General features: G+C 37.8%; 1 protein-coding gene across 4 annotated transcripts in view; it reads right to left on the bottom strand.

The window, feature by feature from the left end:
- Positions 1-2,156: 2,156 nt before the first annotated feature.
- LOC107684952 (collagen alpha-5(IV) chain-like) overlaps positions 2,157-21,806 on the bottom strand; it is a 56,330-nt gene continuing 36,680 nt past the window's right edge. For 2 of the 4 annotated variants that reach the window (XM_016481343.1, XM_016481345.1), the window contains 28 exons: positions 21,241-21,311; positions 20,943-21,134; positions 20,411-20,579; positions 20,085-20,177; positions 19,867-19,971; positions 19,520-19,617; positions 17,123-17,273; positions 16,891-17,004; positions 16,389-16,556; positions 16,178-16,267; positions 15,936-16,082; positions 14,731-14,829; positions 14,504-14,593; positions 14,267-14,406; positions 13,888-14,194; positions 13,744-13,794; positions 13,445-13,630; positions 11,243-11,251; positions 10,732-10,865; positions 10,248-10,320; positions 8,837-8,908; positions 8,618-8,746; positions 8,302-8,400; positions 5,987-6,199; positions 5,704-5,881; positions 5,480-5,594; positions 3,132-3,304; positions 2,157-2,991 (listed from right to left, as the gene is read on the bottom strand). In XM_016481343.1, the coding sequence (XP_016336829.1) occupies positions 2,910-2,991; positions 3,132-3,304; positions 5,480-5,594; positions 5,704-5,881; positions 5,987-6,199; positions 8,302-8,400; positions 8,618-8,746; positions 8,837-8,908; positions 10,248-10,320; positions 10,732-10,865; positions 11,243-11,251; positions 13,445-13,630; positions 13,744-13,794; positions 13,888-14,194; positions 14,267-14,406; positions 14,504-14,593; positions 14,731-14,829; positions 15,936-16,082; positions 16,178-16,267; positions 16,389-16,556; positions 16,891-17,004; positions 17,123-17,273; positions 19,520-19,617; positions 19,867-19,971; positions 20,085-20,177; positions 20,411-20,579; positions 20,943-21,134; positions 21,241-21,311 (3,548 nt within the window). In that variant the 3' untranslated portion in view covers positions 2,157-2,909. The remainder of the gene's footprint in view (positions 2,992-3,131; positions 3,305-5,479; positions 5,595-5,703; positions 5,882-5,986; positions 6,200-8,301; positions 8,401-8,617; positions 8,747-8,836; positions 8,909-10,247; positions 10,321-10,731; positions 10,866-11,242; positions 11,252-13,444; positions 13,631-13,743; positions 13,795-13,887; positions 14,195-14,266; positions 14,407-14,503; positions 14,594-14,730; positions 14,830-15,935; positions 16,083-16,177; positions 16,268-16,388; positions 16,557-16,890; positions 17,005-17,122; positions 17,274-19,519; positions 19,618-19,866; positions 19,972-20,084; positions 20,178-20,410; positions 20,580-20,942; positions 21,135-21,240; positions 21,312-21,806) is intronic. The other 2 variants (XM_016481344.1, XM_016481346.1) reach the window with 1 other exon arrangement.

Below are 21,806 nucleotides of genomic sequence, written 5' to 3'. Positions count from 1 at the left end.
GTGATTTCCCAATGCACTTCTAACAACCCTTGCTAAAATCTTGGCTGCACCACTGCAGAGCGAAGACGGGGAATCCTCCTCTGATAGACGTTTCTGCATCATTAGGAGCTGAGGTTTCTCCCTGCAGCTCATTTGATTTCAGTAGCTTGTACAGTATGTGCACAAATGAAGGTTCTATTAGGGCTTAGGTTGCATGTGGATCATGAGCTCAGGGGCAACATGTGAACGTTTACGCCAAATTCCAGCTCTCAGGAGATGTAGTACTTGCCACTAGGTGCTCATGTTTCAAAACAGACATAAGCAGCGATTCCTTTTTAAAGCTCATTAAGCAAAAGGTTATTCCCTAAATCATGCATGTCATCCGATATACCCCTAAGGGGCAAACTACCTGGAAATACAGATTTGACGTGTCTCATTCCTTGAACCATTCCATAGACGCAAACTTAATCCAAAGTCAAAGTTAATCCAAAATCAGATTGTATGGTTATCTTCAACTTGAACGGCTTAACTTAAGGTATGAATATGCAGGTTGTATATGCCTACTATATATTTTGGATACATATTTATGACAGTTAACCATTAGTATATGTCTATAAAAGTTGCCATCTGTCTATTATCGTCCATGAATGCTAAAAACAAAGAAAAAAAATCTTTTCATAATAGCCCGACTCATTCAGAGCCTGACTGAACGATTCAGTTGCACAAATAGTGAACAATGAACTTTCGGATCAAGCTTTATTCATTCAGAACCAATGTTGACCCTTGTTTTGGTTCCTTCTAGGAATAAGACCACTTAAGTAATTTTTGTAAAGAGCTTGGTCGTTGCGCCTTGGGCTTGTTGTTGGCTGGAACAAATACCATTATCCCAATGGCAATGGGGTCATTGTCATCTGCTCACTGATCCTATTGAGAGCTTAGCTCTTGCCAAATATCAACACTCAGTTTGTCAACTGGATCTTATATGGACTATTTAGGTCCTAATAACCTCTCCTAAACTCAAAGCTTAGTCATTAACCAATATACCACAGGATAACAAGCACATTGTTAGAATCAGAAAGAGCAGGAAGGAGGGAAGGAGAGTGATACACTAACAGGAAAAATACAACACAAACCAGATTTATTTGAATGGATTTTACATCCACTTACCATCATGTTGTGATTGAATCATCATGTATTACTACACAACAAAACAGTGGCTGGAAATCTGCAGTTTTGCTGCACTCTATATCTATATACTGGCATAGATGTCTGACAGGATAAAGACAGCTGTTTGGTGCAGCTCTACAGTCCTAACTCAGTTCTCCCTTTAGTGGTCCACCACCATAAAACTGTATTTTTGGATTCCATGCAGCAAGACTGGATGCTTTAGATGAAGAAACTTACTGCGAAGAAAAATAACACTGTTGTAATGTACCACACTAATACTGTCGTAACTAACCAGAACAAAACATCCAGAATCTCACTCTAAAAAAAGTTCACCATGCACAGGCAAAGTTTGTTTCTTTTATTTCAGTCATTTAAGTTTATAACACTTTCTGGATACTAGACATAAAAGGGGGAAAGGATTTTGAAATACACATTTTTGCAACCCATGATGACATGTGAAAAGAGCTTCACTGTTTTAGGTTAGATGAACCATCACTATAAGCAAATTGTAGGTATGTACTGTGTACAACTGTGCATACACAAAACTATGTATATATTATGTAACTGTAATATAATATGCCACAGTGTAGTCTATGTTCACATTTGCTGACAGACAGTGGTTCATCTAATCTGAAGCAGTGACAGGCCACACTGTGGCATAATATAACATAAGAACTACTGAAAAGTTTACAAATTCATAACACTAGTATTTGATGGATTTTCACAGAAATGTGCTTGCTGGTTAAATGAAATCTGAAGAGAGGAGAGGTCTGTAAAAACAATTCAATTTACGCATATGTGCTATGAAGAACAACTACTGAATGAAAAAAAACCCCTCCTACAGCCAAATCAAGTTTCTGGATATATATGTTCTTTTTAATATATAAATTTATAAAATACTGTTTAATTTAAAGAAAGTTCTTTGTACAAATGTCAGTGTAAAAGAATGTGGAACTAATATGTGAATAAAGGAGTCCGATCTCAGCCAAATCAAGTTTCTGGATATATATGTTCTTTTTAATATATAAATTTATAAAATACTGTTTAATTTAAAGAAAGTTCTTTGTACAAATGTCAGTGTAAAAGAATGTGGAACTAATATGTGAATAAAGGAGTGAGTGGTGAGCATACTGACAAAGAACCCAGAAATTAATTAAAAAGATCTGTTTTGTTTTTACGCTAAAAAGGTGTTTTACACAATATACACATTTTATTACTTACAAAAAGAGATAAATGACACAATGCTAAAAAAGTCCTGATACAGCAGTGTTAGTACCACTAATAAAGAAGAAAAAGTGATTGGGGAAAAATGATAGCCTTAAAAAAGCAGTCCCATTAAAGTGCCGATTTGGTAACATGGAGACAATTCCACTCGAAAGAAAATAGAAAAAAGCGAGAGAGTGCTTCTCCCCAAAAATGTACCATTTGTGTACCAACATTAAAAAATTCTTGTAGGAAAATATTACATGAAAAGAATCTCTAGAGAAAAAAAAAAAATTCTAATGCACATTGTTGTCACAACTGCCATGGCACCTTGCTGGATCTGCATTTTTCTTTTGAGGTACTTCTTTAAAATAAAAAAGACTAATAAATTCATTGATTTTGTTCAGTTTCTTTTGCTGTGTCACACAGTAGCACCATAGAGTTAAATGTGAAGATACTGCACCAATGAAACTTCACTGGAAATCAGCATGATGGCCGCAGTCGTTGTAAGTGATGGCTGATCCTCAACAACAACAACAGACTGCAAAAATGTCACTACGTTACGTCCTCTTCATACACACAATACAGCGGCTCACACGGGTCTGCAAGTTTCCAGCTTTCAGTGTCTCTGACTGCGGCTTTCTGTTTGGGCAGAGAGAAAAAAAGACTCTGATGATAGACATCGTTTGATTTTAAAACAGTGTGACATTTGCAGTTTTCAAGAAAGCTGCCAAGAAGAATTGTTGTTTTTGAAGCTGTCATAGTTTGGAATGAAATATTACCTGAACATTTCATTCACATCCACAGTGGCCAGCCAGAAGCTGTACGAGTTGCTGTAATAATTGCAGGTGCCTCGACCGTGGCACTCGATGAACGGAGACGAGCGGAACTCCTCCAGACAGGAACCGGGAGAGGCAAGAGCCTGACCTGAGCCCTCAGCACCTGCACTGGTGTGCTGTTACACAGAGCAAGATGAGTAATGAATGTGAGGCAAAAACCAACAAGGATGTAGTAGATCTTTTAAAAAATATGCCAGTTTTTAAAAATGCAACTTTTATATTCATGCTGTTTTTATTTGAACAACATTTCAACTCGGACTTGAAGAGTTTAAAAATGTGATGTAAACCAGTATAAAAATTTGGTTACACTTTAAGTTAAGGTGTCCTTGTTGCAGTGTAATTATACATTTAAGTACTGAGTAATATTAATTAACTACATGTACTTACTATATGGTTAGGATTAGGGTTACTTGCATGTAATTATGAATACTTTATTGTTATTATAATAGTAAGTACATGTAATGTGTAACAAAGACACCTTAAAACCAAAAATTATTTGTTTTCAAAATGTTTTGTTGTTGTTGTTATTCTTTATGAATCTCAAGAAGTACATTTATTTTATCACAATGGTCTTAATGCAGTGTTTCTGAATCAGGAAGCCGGGACTCACTAGAGGGCCTAAGATGACATCAAATAACAACAACGAAACGATGTTTAAAATAAGCCAAAACAACTCAAAATCAAGATATTTCTTCCCCCCCCCAAACAACTTTTTTTCCTTTAAAGCTGCAGTCCATATGTTTTGCCTCTTTGTCGCCATCTCGGTTTTAAAGCAATTGCAGTTATTAGCGGAATTATCTTCCCTGCATGGGTTGTGAGTGGGCGCGGCTCCAGCGCGGATGAATCTATTGTTTTGAGGAGTATGTGTGTGTGGCAATCAGTCACCACACCGGTGTGGATACTGTACTTAGGAATCACAGATTCTAGCCTACATCTTGTCCCATCTACATCAAATAAGAATTTTCACTGGATATTGTCATCTGAATAAGTAAGTAACAAGTCTGCCACGTTTGTTCTGACCAACTGAGGAAAAAAAGCATTACAATAAATCGCGCTACCAATGGTGATTTAATCTAAATTAGCTCATATCACATCAAACCGTGCAAATTATTATTATTGTTATACTTAACAACATCAGTATTGCATGACTATGTGTATATAGTGTATTAGCGTGTAGATTTCAATTTCTGTACAGTCTAATCTCTAATTATCATTCCATTCGAATTTCATATTAAGAAATTCCATTAACCCAAAAAGCAAATTATTCTTCCTTCGAACTGGTTCTCTTTAAAATACAAATCTTGTGTAATCCCATCTGTAACATTAATCAGATGCACATTTAAAACTGGAGTATAATTTAATTTCAGTCACATGTGTTTAATAAACACATAATCCTTTCTGGATTACAATTCCCCATCAAAATGATAACTTTAATTATTCCAGCTGCTGTGAGAAAAGACTATAAACGATCCTCCATCTGCAGGATCCTCACGTGTGATATAGTATACTAGCTGGGACAACTTCATTATGTTTAGAGGCGTGACGTAATTTCCCACGAATTCCTACCAGTACTCAAATTAGAAAACATTATTATAATGTAATAAAGTAGGTAAGGTGATAGTTTTGAACACTGGCTGGTTATGTACTTGCTCAAATATTGATTTCGGATCATTTTTAACAAAAAAAAAAAGTTACGGACTGCAGCTTTAAATAACCAGGATTCCCACAGTCTTAAAAACCTGGATACAAGACGTAACCTCATTCTAAAAGTTTGACTTTCAGACTTGTAAAAATCATGTCAATTAATAAAATCTTAATACACCATAGGCGATTTATACGTTTTAGTTAAATAAAATGTTTTAAGTAAAACTATGTTTTAAAAATTCTTATCTTTAATCCTTATCCAGTAAATCAGGAATGATTGGAAAATCATAAATAAAAAAAATGGTTAAAAATAACATTCAGCACGTAGAACTTAATTATCTTAGTTACTTATTTTAATGTTTGCACACTTCTAGTTTCTGTAAATAAAAGAATTATTTGTCACATCATTACAGTAGAAAGTACCAGAGAAAGCCTACAATGGGGCCTTCAAATATTGTTGTGACAATAGGGGGCCTTTGGCCTTGGAGTCAAAAAGGTTGAGAACTTCAGTTCTAACTGGGTCAACAGTTAGATACAAGCTTCTTATATGTAGGTTAGACTTTGATTTGGCAGATTAATGTTTACTAATATTACTAATATTCAATTCTTTCTAAATAAATTCCCCCAAGAGTGCATATGGTGCATACCATCATGAAGGAGTAACCGATCCAGAGCACGGCCCAGTAGTCTGGGCAGGATGGCACCTGAATGGTCTGGCTGTGTATAGCAATCACCATGGCTGGAGTTTCGCACACAGAGCACCTGCACATACACACAAAATGATTCAGATAATTCAATAGATTCAGGTAAATTTGCCAAACCACAGATTCCACTCCTACTCATCATCTGTGTCAGAGTGACCTTCTTTTACCGACTGATGAAAGGTTTGATGCTCTCTCCAGTGATAGGCGCCATGTTCATGGGCATGGGCTGTGGTGTGGACAGCCAATAGGAGTAGTCATTGCGGGAAGCGAAGTTGCAGACATTGTTAATGTTGCAGAACATGAAAGGCATCGTGCTGAAACGACGTAGACAACTACCAGCCGTACCTGATGTTAATTTGAATGAAGAAAAAACATATTAGTCATGATACATGTGATGTTAGAAAGAAAATACTACATGCGTGTGCTCTATGTGTTTTGGGGGACACTCACCCAGGTCCTGTCCGTGCGCCCTCTCGTTGCCTTGCACATAGAGTAAAGAGTAGCCATCATAGATGAGTCTTGTATCACCAGGACACGATGGCACCTCTGTGGTCTGACTGTGGCGCGTGATCAGAAAACCGTGTGCGGCAGACGATGATCCTGCGATACCTGGAGGGCCCTGAATCCCTTCTGGACCAGGAGGGCCGGGGTAACCACGCGAACCTGTAAATAATTAAGTTATGGTTATTGTGAGGATGATACATGGAAGTGGGGAAGATTCAGGCACTGCTTATAAGCTTCCTGTTCCTGCTGTTTCCAAAAATCTGAAAAAAGAGTAATAGAGCCACCAATTTTAAGGATGATCCTTAAAGGGATAGTCCACTCAAAAATGAAAATTCTGTCATCATTTGCTCACCTTCATATCAGCAACAATGTCAGGTATTGTTACACACCCTCATATCATAAATGGAAAATGAATCCATATGAATCAAGCAGTTTAATCCAAGTCTTTTGAAGAGATACGATCAGTGGCAGAGTCTTAACTTTGATAAAGAATATCTCTTTGGTTTTGAGACTTTAGTCTTTGCAACTTCAGGGATCTTATCTATTCACAATCTCCAAACACTCCAAAGAGAAAGGAAAACTTGAAATCGCATCATATGACCCCTTTAAAGGGGCCATGAACTGAGAAACCAAAATTCCCTTGATCTTTTGACATATAAGCGGTCATTGTGCTATAAAACATCCTGTATGTTTCAGAACTCAAAACATACTCGTTAATCTAAAATCAGCTTATATTGAAGCCAGTCTGCCAGAACGACAGCTTTTGTAATGTGCCACTCTATGATGTAATAGTGTGGCTAAACACTGCCTCTGCAGAAGAAGATCAACACCTGCTTCTACATCGCTGCCTGATTAGCCCCGCCCACCGCTTCATGCATGTAGTGTAAATAACGAGAGGCGAATGCAGGTCTATGCAGAAACAAAATGATAATGATGGCTGTGAATACAGCAAGACACTGTGCAGTGCTAAGTTGTGGTAAAAGAGTCTTTGCATTGCCTTCCTTCTGATCCCAACATAAGGAAAGAGTGGATGAACTTTATTTTTAATGAAGTTCCAAACCACGCCAGTAAGGAATTGGTCCTTTGTTCACTTCTTTTTACCACGGATTCGTTTACAAACAAGACACAATTCCATGCAGGATTTTCAGAATGATTGAAAATAAAAGACAATGCTGTGCATTATAATATAATGACTATAAGGCAATATAGTCAATATTGGATCCAACAGTAATGTCGCACCACACAAGTGTGCGTAACTGTTTTTATTACCTTGTCACTATTGCTTTGTCTGTTATTACAGATTGTTTGATATGTACTTAGCATTTATTTTTTGACCTAAATCACAGCAGCGTCCATCTATGAAGGATGTAGGCTGTCAAACATACGTAAGTGTTAGCCAATCATAGCAGTGGGCATTTTCTTCCGAGTCTACAATCCATCACGCCTATTCAAACAGAGCGGTCTGATGAGGGGAGTCAAAACAGGACAGAAAATAGCTTATTATTTCTAAATTATGTTTTTTGATGTAAAAATCTTGATAACATCATAAGGGGACCTCAGAGAACAGTACAAAATAATTAAAAAGGCAGTTCATGACCCCTTTAATTTAGGCTTTTATTTACATCTAATACATAGAGCACATCAAATATGGTAAACATGGAAGCTTGAGCATGTGTGTAATGCACGAGAACCATGAGGTTTGTTCTAGTGTGTGACACACGTCACATAAGCTTCAGCGTTTACCGTTTGTAACGCGTTCTATGTATGTGTTTATATGTAAATAATAGCCTAAATTAAATCTGTATAGTCTTAGGGGTTTGGCAAGACATGAGGGTGAGTAAATGATGACAGAATTTTTATGGTAAACATGGAAGCTTGAGCATGTGTGTAATGCACGAGAACCATGAGGTTTGTTCTAGTGTGTGACACACGTGACGTACACATAAGCTTCAGCGTTTACCGCTTGTAACGCGTTCTATGTATGTGTTTATATGTAAATAACAGCCTAAATTAAATCTGTATAGTCTTAGGGGTTTGGAAAGACATGAGGGTGAGTAAATGATGACAGAATTTTCATTTTTAGGTGAATAACATTTTTACATTTTTTAAAAACTTGAATCTTTAAAGGCCTTTTGGCCTTTATTGGACAAGACAGTGGAGATGCACCAAGTACTGGAAAATGACCCAAGCTGGATTTGAATTTGGATAAGCCCTGTGCAACATGTCTACCCACCAAGCCACGTCTTGGACCTTAACATTACCTGGTTGTCCAGCTGGTCCTGTATCTCCCTTCCTTCCTGGTGAGCCGGTAAATCCTGGAGGTCCCATTGGACCTGGGTCTCCGGGGTCACCAGGCGAACCTAAAGGTAGAAATGAAATCAGACATGACGAGGAAAAAGACCAGGGCTGCTTTTCCCAAAAGCATCGTAAACCTAAGTAGATCATATAACCAATGGCACCAATGGTCTCTACGATCAGCTTAGCTCACAATGCTTTTGAGAAGCGCAGCCCAGATCAGGTATCAGCTATAATATTTTTTTTAACTGTACTGTGTACAATCTAAATATATCCACTAACCTGGAAGACCCTGCAATCCCAAGGGACCTGTTGGGCCTCTGCTGCCTGGAATACCAGGTGGTCCAGATTGACCACGCTCCCCCTTCAAAATAATTGGGTTTGGAGCAAAGCCTGGCTCACCAGGAGAACCTGTAGTCAACAGAGGGGAGAGGAGTAGTAGAGGATGCATTTTCATTGGAATTGTAAGGGGGAAAATATCCAGGTTTTAAAATGACTCACCTGGTGTTCCAGTGTCACCACGTTCTCCTGGGTTGCCATTAGATCCAGGAAGGCCAGGCTGTCCTTTAGGTCCTATAACAGAGAAACAGTCCTGTCACTTATTAATTTTGACCAGTAAGTAAAAAAGGAAGAATGTGATCCCCCATATCTGAAACAGAACATTAGTTACTAAACTATATAACCATGAAATTTTGCCTTAGTAATTAACATACGTGTTGCTCGTGCATTACCGCAGGAAGTAGGGGTGCTGAGGGTGCTGCAGCACCCCCATGGCATGTAGCCCAAGAAAAAATGGGGGGCTGGGGGTGCGGTGTTAAAAATAAATAAATGAAAATGTTGTAACAAAAAATAAATAAAACTAATTGTATTAATTTGTATATTAATTAAAATTCATGGAAAAAAATAGCCTAAGCCTACAGTGACAATAAGCAACAGTTAAACATGAATTACCTGTAACATGTCTGTGCCGGACCCAAATCAAGAATTAACGACCATTTCTACAGCCATTGCGAAGATACAACCGAGAAAGACCGAGAGCGTCTATTACCTCAGCAGCAACCAATAATAATAACAATCTCGCATTCTCGCTTCTACAGCGCTTATTTTGATATTTAACGTTAGATCTTTCATATTCTTGGAACAAAATTAATGCTTAAGGTTGATTCAGTATTACTCTTAATGGGAAAAAAATCCCACACACAACATCAGCAATAATACAATGACAAAGTAGCTTATATTAAACATAAAACTTTTATCAACAGAACGAATAAGACATACCCGCGTTGTAACAAATAAATAAAAGGTTTTTGGATTTTCCCCTTACTTCAAACGAATGCTTAGTTTGTGGCTCATTATTATTATTAATAATAATACAAAAGGCTATACAATAAAACAGTATGATGACAAATTTACTTATATTAAACTTTGAACTTTTATTAACAATATGAATAAGGAAAATATGTTTCACCTGCATTGTAACAAATAAACGGTCTTTGGATTTCCCCTTTTTTTAAAAACGATCGTAGTTTGTGGTTCATTATTAGCCTATTAATTAAAACACATCAGCCATAAAATAGTACAATGGCAAATTCGCATGTACATGTACACTGTTATGTTTTTGTGTGGAACACAAAAGAAGAATTATGAAGAATCATACATATGATCAATTTATTTGATTGAAAATATATCAAAAACAGTACAAATTCAAATGATCATTTTCTTAATGTAATTTTGAAACTAATCGGTCACTGTGCTTCATATGTCATTTTTAGAATATTAAAAAAATATCCTTTTGTGTTCCATGAAATAAATAACAGCAAATGGGACTCAACAACATTAGGGTGTATAAATGATTACAGACATGTATTATTTTTGTAAACAAATCCTTAATGGTTGTAGAAAGAAAACCGACCTGGGAATCCAGGAACACCTTGAGGTCCAGTATCTCCTTTCAGGCCGCTAGGTCCTGGATTTCCTGGAGTACCCTTTTAAAAAACAAATAACAAACATCATTATCCGATTAAATTAATATTATAAACGGAAATTTATAAATAAATGAACAACTCTTTATATTATTTGAAATAATTTTATCACGTGAGACAGCAGAGATACCAAAGACATACTAGAACAACTATGCAGGAAATTGGTTGCCAATCATATCATTTAGCGGTCATTATCAAGAAATATCTGACCAGAGTATGTTAGAATTGACCAGTCAGAATCATATATTCCAGAGAGCCATTAACAAAACAAAATATTGCCCTCTTTTCAGCAAAGTGTCAGAAAACCCACATAAACCAAATGCAGCCTACAATGATTCTACAAATGCAAATTGTATGAAAGCCTTTGCTAACAATAACTTAACTTTCTTTTTAAACCACATCTATAGTGCTTACCGAAAAGCCAGGGGGACCGTAATCTCCTTTCAGTCCTGGTGCACCAGGTATCCCAGGGAGTCCAGGCATGCCCTTCTCACCTTTTACTCCTCCACTACCTGGAGGTCCACGGGGACCCTCAGGGCCAGGAGAACCTTCACATTCACAGAAAAGAAATCAGTTTCTACCTGTTTCAATGGTACCTGATTAACAAACAGGATTTATCTTACAACATGAAATCATTGTCAATATTATTTAACCAAGCATTGATGTCCGGATTTGTGTGCATGTTTATCATGTATATTGTTGTATGTGGTGTGCTGAATGGTTCTGGGATATTCTTGGAGAAGGCACAAAGAGAGATCAACTAAACACTCATAACTATATTCCTATAATTGGATGGGGGTAAGAAAGTTAAACATCAAAAATGAAGAATGAGTCCCACTCAACCTCATATGCAGAGGTAAATCATCTAATAACAAATGGAAGTGCACAGCATGACACAGGTGAGTATCAAACCAAGATGTCTAACCTGCAGGACCTATAGAGGGGTCAAAGGTCAACGGGTTCCCAAAAGTCCAACAAGAGGAGAAGCAAAGAACAAGGTAAAAGTTTTAAATACAGAGCACAGCAACACAAGTAATGTGATGTGTTGAAGAATAGATACGTTTTGTCAAATTGTTTTACAGAATGCATTACTGAAGAAACAGATTAGCATATTTGACATTGCATTTACATAACCATACATTACATAACATTTTTTTTTTTAAATAATAATAGAAAACAGAAATATGAAATTTCACAAAATTAATTAATTCACAATATTACTGTTCTGCTGTGTTTTTCAAATAGCTTTGGCGAGGAAAAGACTTATAGACACCAAACTTTTGAATGGTAGTGTGTACATGCTCATCATTATTCTGGTTAAGCCAAACTTAGCAAAAAAAGGTTCACATGTTCAACACATAACTGAATATAGCTGTACATAGTATAGTCATGATATTCCATATAATCAAGACATGCACATTATTTTCTGCTATTCTCTTCAAAAAAATACTTGCTCTTGGAATTCTGGCTTAACTGAGTTGTTGCAGTTGGGTTGAGACATTTACATGAGACATTCATAATCATACTATAGGCAAATTCCTACATAGTAATATCCTTGTGCATGTGCAAAATCTGATAATCTACTCTAATATTAACAGGATATGGTTATCTACACTTACACTACACACTTACAATGTGGTAATACTACTTTTTATATTATTTTGTATATACTTGTACAACCAAAGTAGAGCTACATGTGTAGACACATAATATAGATGAATCACAAATCATTAATAGGTAGATTAAATTAAAATTAATTCTAATACAGTTACGCATTGTAGTATAAAAATCAGCTCTATAACATGAAGAAGCTGACCTGCCGAGCCTGCAAAGATCCAATGTCATCAGGAGGAGCAGAGCCATTCTCACGAAAAGTGAAGTAAAACAGAAAATGCATATGATACCCAGAACATGCCTGGGTAAAAATAAGCCCAACAGACACTAGCCAAAATGGTCTCCTTCTTCACCAAATTCAAAAGCTTTATATCTATTTTATATGAAGTGCAGCAGAATTCATTAATGTTTTAGCTCTTTTTTCCAAGGTGGAGCCCATTTTAGATAGTCTTGCAATGGCTTTTCATTTCTTACAAATCAGCACATTTCCCATGCAAAAATGCCAGATGCACCCTCGTTTCATTTGGTGACAGACAGACATAGACAGTGTCCTGTGGATAACACTGCAGCTTTTACTGCTGAGTAAAAGGGACGGGTGGAAGTGAAGACACACAAGAGTGAATGATGATAGATGAATGGATGGGTGAACAGCTAACCTTGGATAGTGTAAGTGAATGTGTGTAATACTCATAAAGCCCTGACTGGGCAACTGTGAAACAATGACTGCACAAAACCTCTTCATGCATGCACATCCTTCACTTCTCTCTAACACATGACAAACCGGTACACAATAAAGGAAGGGAGTGATGAGAACAGAAGATCACTTGCAGTGAAGGTAATGCAAACAGTGTGTCTTGTGCTCTGTCATCTAAAGAGTGAGTGTATTTGTGCTCATTGGACATGGATATGGCATAATCATGACTGCTTGTGCAATATTCCATGCAAATCAGCCAAACCAACAAAAACAAAGCCAGTATGCCCTCTGGTTCACAATCATAATATTACATGTGCTGATGAAGTGATTCCCAAACAGGAGTACTTGTAGCTGACTTTTTTGTTGAATTTCTAAAACAGATTTATGACTTAGTACTGGGGCTGACAGCAGATAAAAATTAATGTTGTTAATACATTCAGTTCCTTTTTAAACTAAACAGTGTGTAAGTTGTGTGAATTACCAGACAATTTGTTTTGCTTCTGTTGGGTGTAGGCATACATAAGAAAAACAACAAACACTGTGGTAAAGCACAGTATTAAATATTAGAAGTATGTGGTGAAGCCAGTATTTGAAGGGATTACAAAATTGTGTTTTCGTTGGCCAATTTAGAAGTTCTGCTTAAAACAATTCTTTGGATACTTATTTTGGATAAAAAACTTATTCTATTTTAAGAGTTTGTTCTTTTTTAGACATTCTACTCCAGGCTACTCTTTATTAAAATTAAACCAAAATAAAGGCAAATGTCGGCTTGAAACCCAGAGGGCAGAGCTGGCCAAAAGGATAAGATGCTTAACTTACCAGCTCTTCCGGGGGCACCAGGTGGGCCTTGGAAACCTTTAGGTCCTTGCACAGGCAGGCCTGGAGGCCCAGGTGGTCCTCCAGAACCAACTGGGCCAGGCAACCCAGGAAATCCTGCATCCCCCTTTGGACCAGGAAATCCAGGACTACCGGCAGGACCCGGAAAACCGGGGTCTCCTTTAGTCCCTATAAAAACAGCCAATTATTGTAAATTTGTTATGAAAATTATGATGAGGAATTTGTTACAAGTTCTCTGGTGTAAAAATGAAGATACATGAAAATATCATTCAGTACTTTACCTGGTGAACCGGGGAAACCGGGTGGGCCTGGGCCACCAAGGCCTGGAGTGCCTAGGTAAAAAGTTAAAAACAAATGATTCTAGATACATATACTACATTGAGCACATCCAATGCATTTTTGATTTCTTTTGGATTCAGACTAACCTGGTTCACCCTTTTGTCCCGGAGGTCCTGGAATACCATCACGTCCAGCAAGACCTTTATCACCAGGGAGGCCAGTTAATCCAGGTCGTCCAGGATCTCCTGGCCTACCAGATGCTCCACTAGGACCAGAAGTGCCTGGAGCACCATCCAAACCTTTAGGGCCAGTAATGCCAGGTGCACCTTGGAATCCTGGGAGTCCTGGATCACCCTTTGGTCCAGGGCTACCAGGCAAGCCTGAAGATCCTGAAAGGCCAGGCTGGCCTTTCAGACCAGGGGTTCCAGGAAATCCTGGAGGGCCTGGTTCACCCTGGGAATTTAATAGGATTAAATATTAAAGTAAATATTCTCAATGTTTAAGCAGAAAACATGATGTTTTTACCTGTGGCCCAGGAGTTCCCGGTAATCCAAATCCTGGTGAGCCAGGATCACCTTTGGGTCCCGGGAACCCTGGTGTTCCTGGGGAACCAGGCTGGCCAGATCGGCCTGTTTGGCCGTAGTTTCCTTTCACTCCAGGAACTCCTATAACAAAACAGATTGTCTCAGTCTAGCTTTAAGATTTCAAAGCCTCAGAAACAACGGTCAATGGTTTTGAGTTGTACGAGAATGAAGAGCTGACCTGGTAATCCCATCTCCCCCATCCTACCCTTCAGTCCTTGGGCTCCTGGAGACCCTGGAGTTCCTGGAATACCAGGATCACCTTTGAGGCCTAGACATGACCCATAAAAAAAATCCATTAAACTTGTCAACCAAAACCCATTGAATAGTACATATGCACATACAGTAGACTAGTTGATTGAAGATGCTTTTTTTTATGGCTCAAATATGTGCACTTGTCTGCTTTACCTGGAGGTCCCAGTAGACCTGGCCTTCCATCTTGCCCAGGGAGACCAGGATCTCCAGGGATACCGGGAATACCCTTTGCTCCTGGTGGTCCGCTAAAACCTACAAAACAAATAAAGAGAATCGTGGAGTGACCAAAATATATGAGGGGATTAAAAGGATCCATTCTTTTCATTCTGAATTTGGAAAAAACACACGTCAAGGAGGGACCCAGTTTTCTTTAAATAAGAGATGGTCCCACTCATGCACCAATCACAAAGAAAAGGTATGAGAAAAGGTAATTATGAAGAAAGTAGTGGTTGACCAACATTTCGCCAAGGCTGATACACCAGCTGACACTGGGCATTTTTTCATTATCGACATTGGCTAATACGTTTTTCTGTTCGGTCAATAACTGTCATAAATGGGACTTTTTTGGGCATTAAATGGTCTTTATTTGAGAAAATATAACCCCCAGTGCACACAGACGTTTTGGATTACTGAGTAAACTGTTGGTTACATTGTTTATTTCTTTATTTTTGAAAATACCATAATACCATTTAGTTGCTATCTAAAGCATATATTTATTTCACAGATTTTAGTAAATCAAAAATGTACTAATTTTCAAATAATTTGTAATTATTTGACTAAAAAATTATGTTAAACAAATATAAATTTAATAGCAGGTTTTTAGGTTATTTCTTTAAATTGTGCAGTATCATATGTTTTTACTTTATATTGGCCATCGGACAATCAAAAAATCTATATTGGTGACCACTAGTATATGGGTTTAGATTTGACTGTAAAGCAAAATGTGACTGGTTGCAGCAAGAACATGCTACGATTGGCCAGCGAAATGTGGATTTGTGTGTCTTGATGGTAGACATGTTTTAAAATCCATGAGTGCAGTGAATTCACAAATGAATGCCAGGCATAGTTGCGTTTGTGACATAACATATTTGTGTTCAAATCCCATTCTATTTATTTGTGAACCTCCTAACATACACACACACACACACACACACACACATATATATATGTATATATACAGCGGGTAAAATAAGTATTGAACACGTCACCATTTTTCCCAGTAAATATATTTCTAAAGGTGCTGTTGACATGACATTTTCACCAGATGTTGGTAACAACCCAAGTAATCCATACATACAAAGAAAACAAAACATATAAGTTCAGAAATTAAGTCATTCTACATGAAGTTAGCAGCTCACCTGGAGATCCGGGTTCTCCTTTATGTCCCTTAAGTAGACCTGTAGGTGGGCCTAGGCCAGGTGGGCCTGGAATGCCTGGGTCACCTTTGTCTCCCTTTGATCCTGGGAAACCTGAGCTTCCTGGTCGTCCTGGGACACCGTCATCTCCTGCCGGGGCACAGAGCACAATAATATTTCACTCTACAAGGGACTTTATGAAATTGTTTCAGAAATTTGAGCTAAAGCCAAAAATGGTATCAGACCTTTTGGTCCTGAAAAGCCTTGTCTGCCAGGGTTGCCAGGGGCACCTGCAGGTCCTGGAGCACCCATCCCACCAATGTCTCCCTTAGGCCCTGTAATAATGATATAGGATTAGTAGAGAAAGACCATAAAGAAACAAAACATACATTGTATATATTAAATAAATACAGTAAAATGTGATAACATCAGGGGATATTGTTCTCATCATATTACCGGGCAGTCCTGATAGGCCATCTTGACCAGGTAGTCCTGGACCCCCAGGTGGACCAGCAGAACCAGGAGGCCCAGGAAGTCCAGGGCTTCCTCTGTCACCTTGCAACCCTGGAAAACTCGAACCTGGGTGGCCACGGTCTCCTTTCTCTCCATTCACACCAGGGACTCCTGATGAAGAGAAGACGACAATGGTTTGATATAGTAAAACACTACAGAGTTGTTTTACTAAGAACCATAATAGTGGTCCTAACATCAGTGTTTGATAAAGTTTACGAGATACACTTTATCGAACGCACATTTTTTTATACTTCCAAGAAGATATTGGCAAGTTTTACATGCATAAGGTTTATAATCCTCAAAATAATGTTTTATTAGACAAAGAATATCTCTAATTCAAGATTTGTTCTGGTCTCACAGTTCATTAAATGCTTGAATAGTCCACAGGAAGAGCTTCTCCGTTTATATTTGGACACATTTTTAATAAAAAAAACTGCAGACATACCAGTAGACCCCATAGAGCCAGGAGCTCCAGGAGGACCAGGGGGGCCCTGAAGGCCAAAGGCAGGGGGCCCTGGGGGGCCACGAGAACCAGGACCACCAGGAAAACCAGGATCACCTAAGAGCAAAATGAAAATGCAAAGATCATTTGCAAATAATAAAAAAAAAAAATCATGTTAGAAAAATGTAAAGGCATCTAATTTGTTTACAGTCCAACATTACTATTTAATCTCTACCTTTAGATCCAGAAGCACCGACAAGACCTGGACGACCTGGTGCACCAGGGCTTCCAGGGAAACCAGGATCACCTTTAGAACCGGGAGCACCTTTACTGCCTGGTAATCCTGTAGGGCCTAAAGGTCCAGGTAGACCAAAACCAGGCTCTCCCTTTGGGGACAAAGACACTCATTTGAGCACTTTAAGCTTAAAGCTATTAATTCCTAATACAGTCCACTTATTTATAACCATAATGCACTCCAAGTTATTGTATACAACCAGTAAACACTATATTGCCCATAATTCATAATTCAAGCATAAAAAAGTAAAACAGATGCACATAGCAGCTTCATTTCTTCCTGCAAATTTCAGTTTGCACTTGTACTCCTTTCATTATTCAGTCATCAACTGATTAAAATGTCAAATGAATGAATTAATGAATTAATCCAAAACTATATTTTCTACCGTTCAAAACTTTAAGTCTGTAAGCTTTTTTAACATTTTGAAATAAGTCTCATATGCTCAACCAAGGCTGCATTTATTTGTCAAAAATAGAGTAAAATAGTAATATTGTGAAACAGCATTAAAATAACTGTTTCATATTCAAAGTAATTTATTCTTGCAATGGCAAAGCTTAATTTATAGTAGCATCACATGATCCTTCAGAAACCTTTGACATGATATTTGATATTTTTGACTTTTTTTTTTACATTTGACATTACATTTTTTCAGAATTATTTGATTAATTCATATATTTAAAAAGAACAGCATTTATTTGAAATAGAAATATTTTAACACAGATGTTTTTACGATCACCTTTGATCAAATTAATGCATCCATGCTGAATAAAATTCAGCATTAATTTATTTTTTAAAAATCCTACTGACCCCAAAATTTTGAATGAAAGTAGGGTTGCACCGAAATGAAAATACTTACCCGAAGCCAAAGCCAAATAAAATGAAACACTGGGCCGAAGGCCGAATACCGAACACGGGTTTTGGCATTTTTCCCCCCATGTATTTTGCCATTTTTTTCACCATTGCATAAATTAAATAGCCAAAATGTGCTTTTTACTGTTTTGTCCTGCTTTTCAAATAAAAAAATCAATTACAAAACAACAATTTAAAAATATTTACAGGTGCATCTCAATAAATTAGAATGTTGTTGAAAACTTCATTTATTTCAGTAATCAACTCAAATTGTGAAACTCGTGATTTATTTAATACACGAGTTTCACAATTTGAGTTGAATTACTGAAATAAATGAACTTTTCCATGACATTCTAATTTATTGAAATGCACCTGTACTTAACACTAAACATTGTTTAACATCCTAGCAGACATTACACCAACAAAGCACAATTTAATTTAAAATTAATAAGTTAGTAAAATAATATTTTTTGGCCATTTTTGAGACTTGAATCAGGCATGTATTTTTTTACTGTACAAATAAATGCAGCTTTGCTGAGCAGAAGAGACTTCTTTTAAAACATTAGAATATATTACAGATCCCAATTTGAACACTATGTGTGAATGTTATAATAAATAAAGTATTAATAGAGCTGTTGTATGGTAATTATCATTTTCATTATTATTGTCTTTTTTATTTTATTCTACAGAACAACAGTAAAATTACAATACTAACATTTATGAATGTTGATGGAGTTGTTGCTTTTTCTCAGCTTTTATTTTGGCAGAAACCCGCAGGAAGATCTCAGTGTTTCTTTTTGTTGACAACAGATTTATAAATGATTCTCATTAAGAATTTGGGAAGATGTTTGTCGCAGGTATCACATTGTTACATGGCTTTAAAAAATTCATAAAAATGTTACTGAGCAACTGATGAGTAACATTGTGTTTCAGCGCAGATTTGCCTCGCGCTTTGGACTTTGAACCCTGGCGCCGCGAGCTTGTGCAGCGCTGTTTGAGTACATGCAATCCATGCGTGTAGAAAACATCATTCTGCAGTTTATTTACTAATTGTTTAAGGCCATTTCGCAATTTCAATCATCATACAGTAACCAGTAACAACCACCCCTTCCTCTTCTCATCGGAGACATGAGATGCAGCACTAAGCAGTCTCTCGCTGTTGGTGATTTGTGCTTGAAATGATTTTTGCGTCTTACTCGGACAGTTTTAAATACTTTCACACTGCAAACATGTTTGCTGCATTAGTGCCTGCCTCTATTTGATCACGTCACGTCATTGTTCGGTACATATTATTCGGTCTTTTCGCTTATTCAAATGTGATATAAAACAATGAAAAAATGAAAGTGTATATAGTATTTTGTTAATGTGCAATAGAATGATTCAGAAACTGATGATTCAAATATTCGGTTATCACCTGATGGTAAAATACTCATGTATAGATGAAGTTTATAAATTAATATTGTATTGTTTAGATTAAATGTTTCATACTTTGGGTCCAGGTAATCCAGGCTGACCAGGCAGTCCGTCCAAACCTGGTCGTCCAGGAATACCAGGTCCACCAGGGGAACCAGCAATACCAGGATATCCTGAAGAATATGGGCAACACTGTTAGACATATGGACAAAACTGTTTCTCACTACCCAAGTTATAAAAATGACTATGTGGCACAATACATGTTTCTAGAGAAATTAACTGGCATGTATTTGGCCAAATCTGACTTTTTTCAATGAATAATGCTCATTTTATCCTTTAAACTATTTTTAGTGAATTGGAAAACACATAGCAGCAGACAATCTACATTATATTAGTGTTTCAATTGCAGGAAAACATTGTACCGTTAGAACCAGGGGGTCCTGGCAAACCAATACCAGGAAGACCAGGATCTCCTTTGGGTCCAGGTAAGCCAGGGAACCCAGGTTGTCCTGGTAGGCCTGGATTACCTGTACAGATATAGAACCAGTCTCTGTTGAACTCTGAATTCCCCACCTGCTCCATATGCATTTAAGACAACTAAATGTATGCTGACAACTATAGTTGGTTGTTTTTTCGTTACCTGGACTTCCTGGCAAACCTGGATCTCCATCACGTCCTGGGGGTCCACGTTCACCTTTATCTGACACTGCCAACCCAGGTTCACCTTTCTGACCTACCCATTCAGACAAACATTGAGATGATGTAATGCCCATTGTAAGATCACTGCTACACTGAGACATGCCAAGCTACAAGTTAAAGTAGTCAGCTGCAACAGGAATGTACACATATTTACCTTGATTAGTGCAAAAATAGCATATGTGTAATTCATATGATTCACATTTTGAATTGACTGACAGCCTTAAAATAATTTGAACTTAAAAACAAGACAAAAAGATTGCTTTTTACCTGGTGCTCCAGGGGCCCCTGATCTTCCTGAAACACCCTGGATACCTTTCTCTCCAAGAGGTCCCTGAGGACCAAATCCCGGGGGACCCGGCAGACCCCTGTCTCCTGGAGGTCCTGGCAAGCCAGGGTCACCTGATGGACCTTGTGAGCCTTTCACTAATGCCGAACCCTGTAAGAAAAATGGCTTATTTCACTGCAAATTGTTTTGTGAACCTGTTATTAAAGTCATGCAAAGCCTTGGTTTCTTGTAATAAACACAAAAAGTGAGTTTACATAGAACTCTTAAATGCAGAGCAATAAAAAAAGAATAATTTTTAATTCTGAGGGTTAAATAGAGGTTGAAAATGTTCTTCAAAGGTTGACTAAGTTCAAATGGCAATTTAGTAGTCTGAGAATTATTATTTTCATCATCAATTATTATTGCCTGGCCTGCCTGGTATTATTATATCTGTGTATTATTATATATCAATGTATTTAACTGTATAAAATACCCAGAAGTTGTACTTTTAATGAAAAGTGAACAAACACTCACAGGTGGTCCTCTGAGGCCTGGGGGACCGGGAACTCCATCACGACCAGGTCTTCCGTCGAGTCCCGGCAGACCTGAAGTGCCAGGAAAGCCTGTGTCTCCCTTTTCTCCTTTCACACCCGGAACAGAGAGTGCATCGCCTGGGTCGCCCTTCTCTCCAGGGACTCCAGGGAGACCCTGAGGGCCCGGTATTCCCTAAAGTGTAGAAGTGTTAAGTACTTATGTGTTTCTTAATCACTCTGAATCATCTGTCACTTTATACAAAAAGTGAGTTATCCAGAATGTGTGAGGAAGCACTCACAGGTGGGCCCATGAGCCCTGGCACTCCCGGGAATCCTCTGTCTCCTTTAGATCCAGGCAAACCAGGTGCACCTGACATAAAAATAAGTGTAACATGCAGCTTGAAAAACATCTGTGCTTTATATAAAACAGCCGTTTGTTGTGAGATTAAAGTTTTGTTCTTTAGTCCTGAAGAACATGAACAAAATGTACTGTGAAGATACTTATTTTAAGGGTGCATTCACACTTGTAGTTCGGTTCTCTTCGTTTGTTTGGTCCGGACCAAAAAAGAAAATGATATATTTGGTCCTAGTCCACTTAGCGTTCACACTGGCATTTTTGAAGTGAACCTAAAGATACCGAAACTAGGCATAGCCATACTTTCACAACCTGATTTTTCGGGTTAAATGATGTATATTTCGTGACGGAACTTACCGAACACCCCAAACTATAGGTGTATTCGACTTAAAGTGGCACTGCGCAGACCGATCGATGAATGGGTACTTTGATGTCATGCACCGATCGGTCTGCGCAGTGCCGCTTTAAAGTTGGGGTAAGTGATTTCTGGTAGCCAATGTTGACATTTGA

This window comes from Sinocyclocheilus anshuiensis, unplaced genomic scaffold, assembly GCF_001515605.1.
Source record: "Sinocyclocheilus anshuiensis isolate Anshui unplaced genomic scaffold, SAMN03320099.WGS_v1.1 scaffold49, whole genome shotgun sequence".
Classification (NCBI taxonomy): Eukaryota; Metazoa; Chordata; class Actinopteri; order Cypriniformes; family Cyprinidae; genus Sinocyclocheilus; species Sinocyclocheilus anshuiensis.
This window is presented reverse-complemented; position numbering and strand designations above follow the sequence as displayed.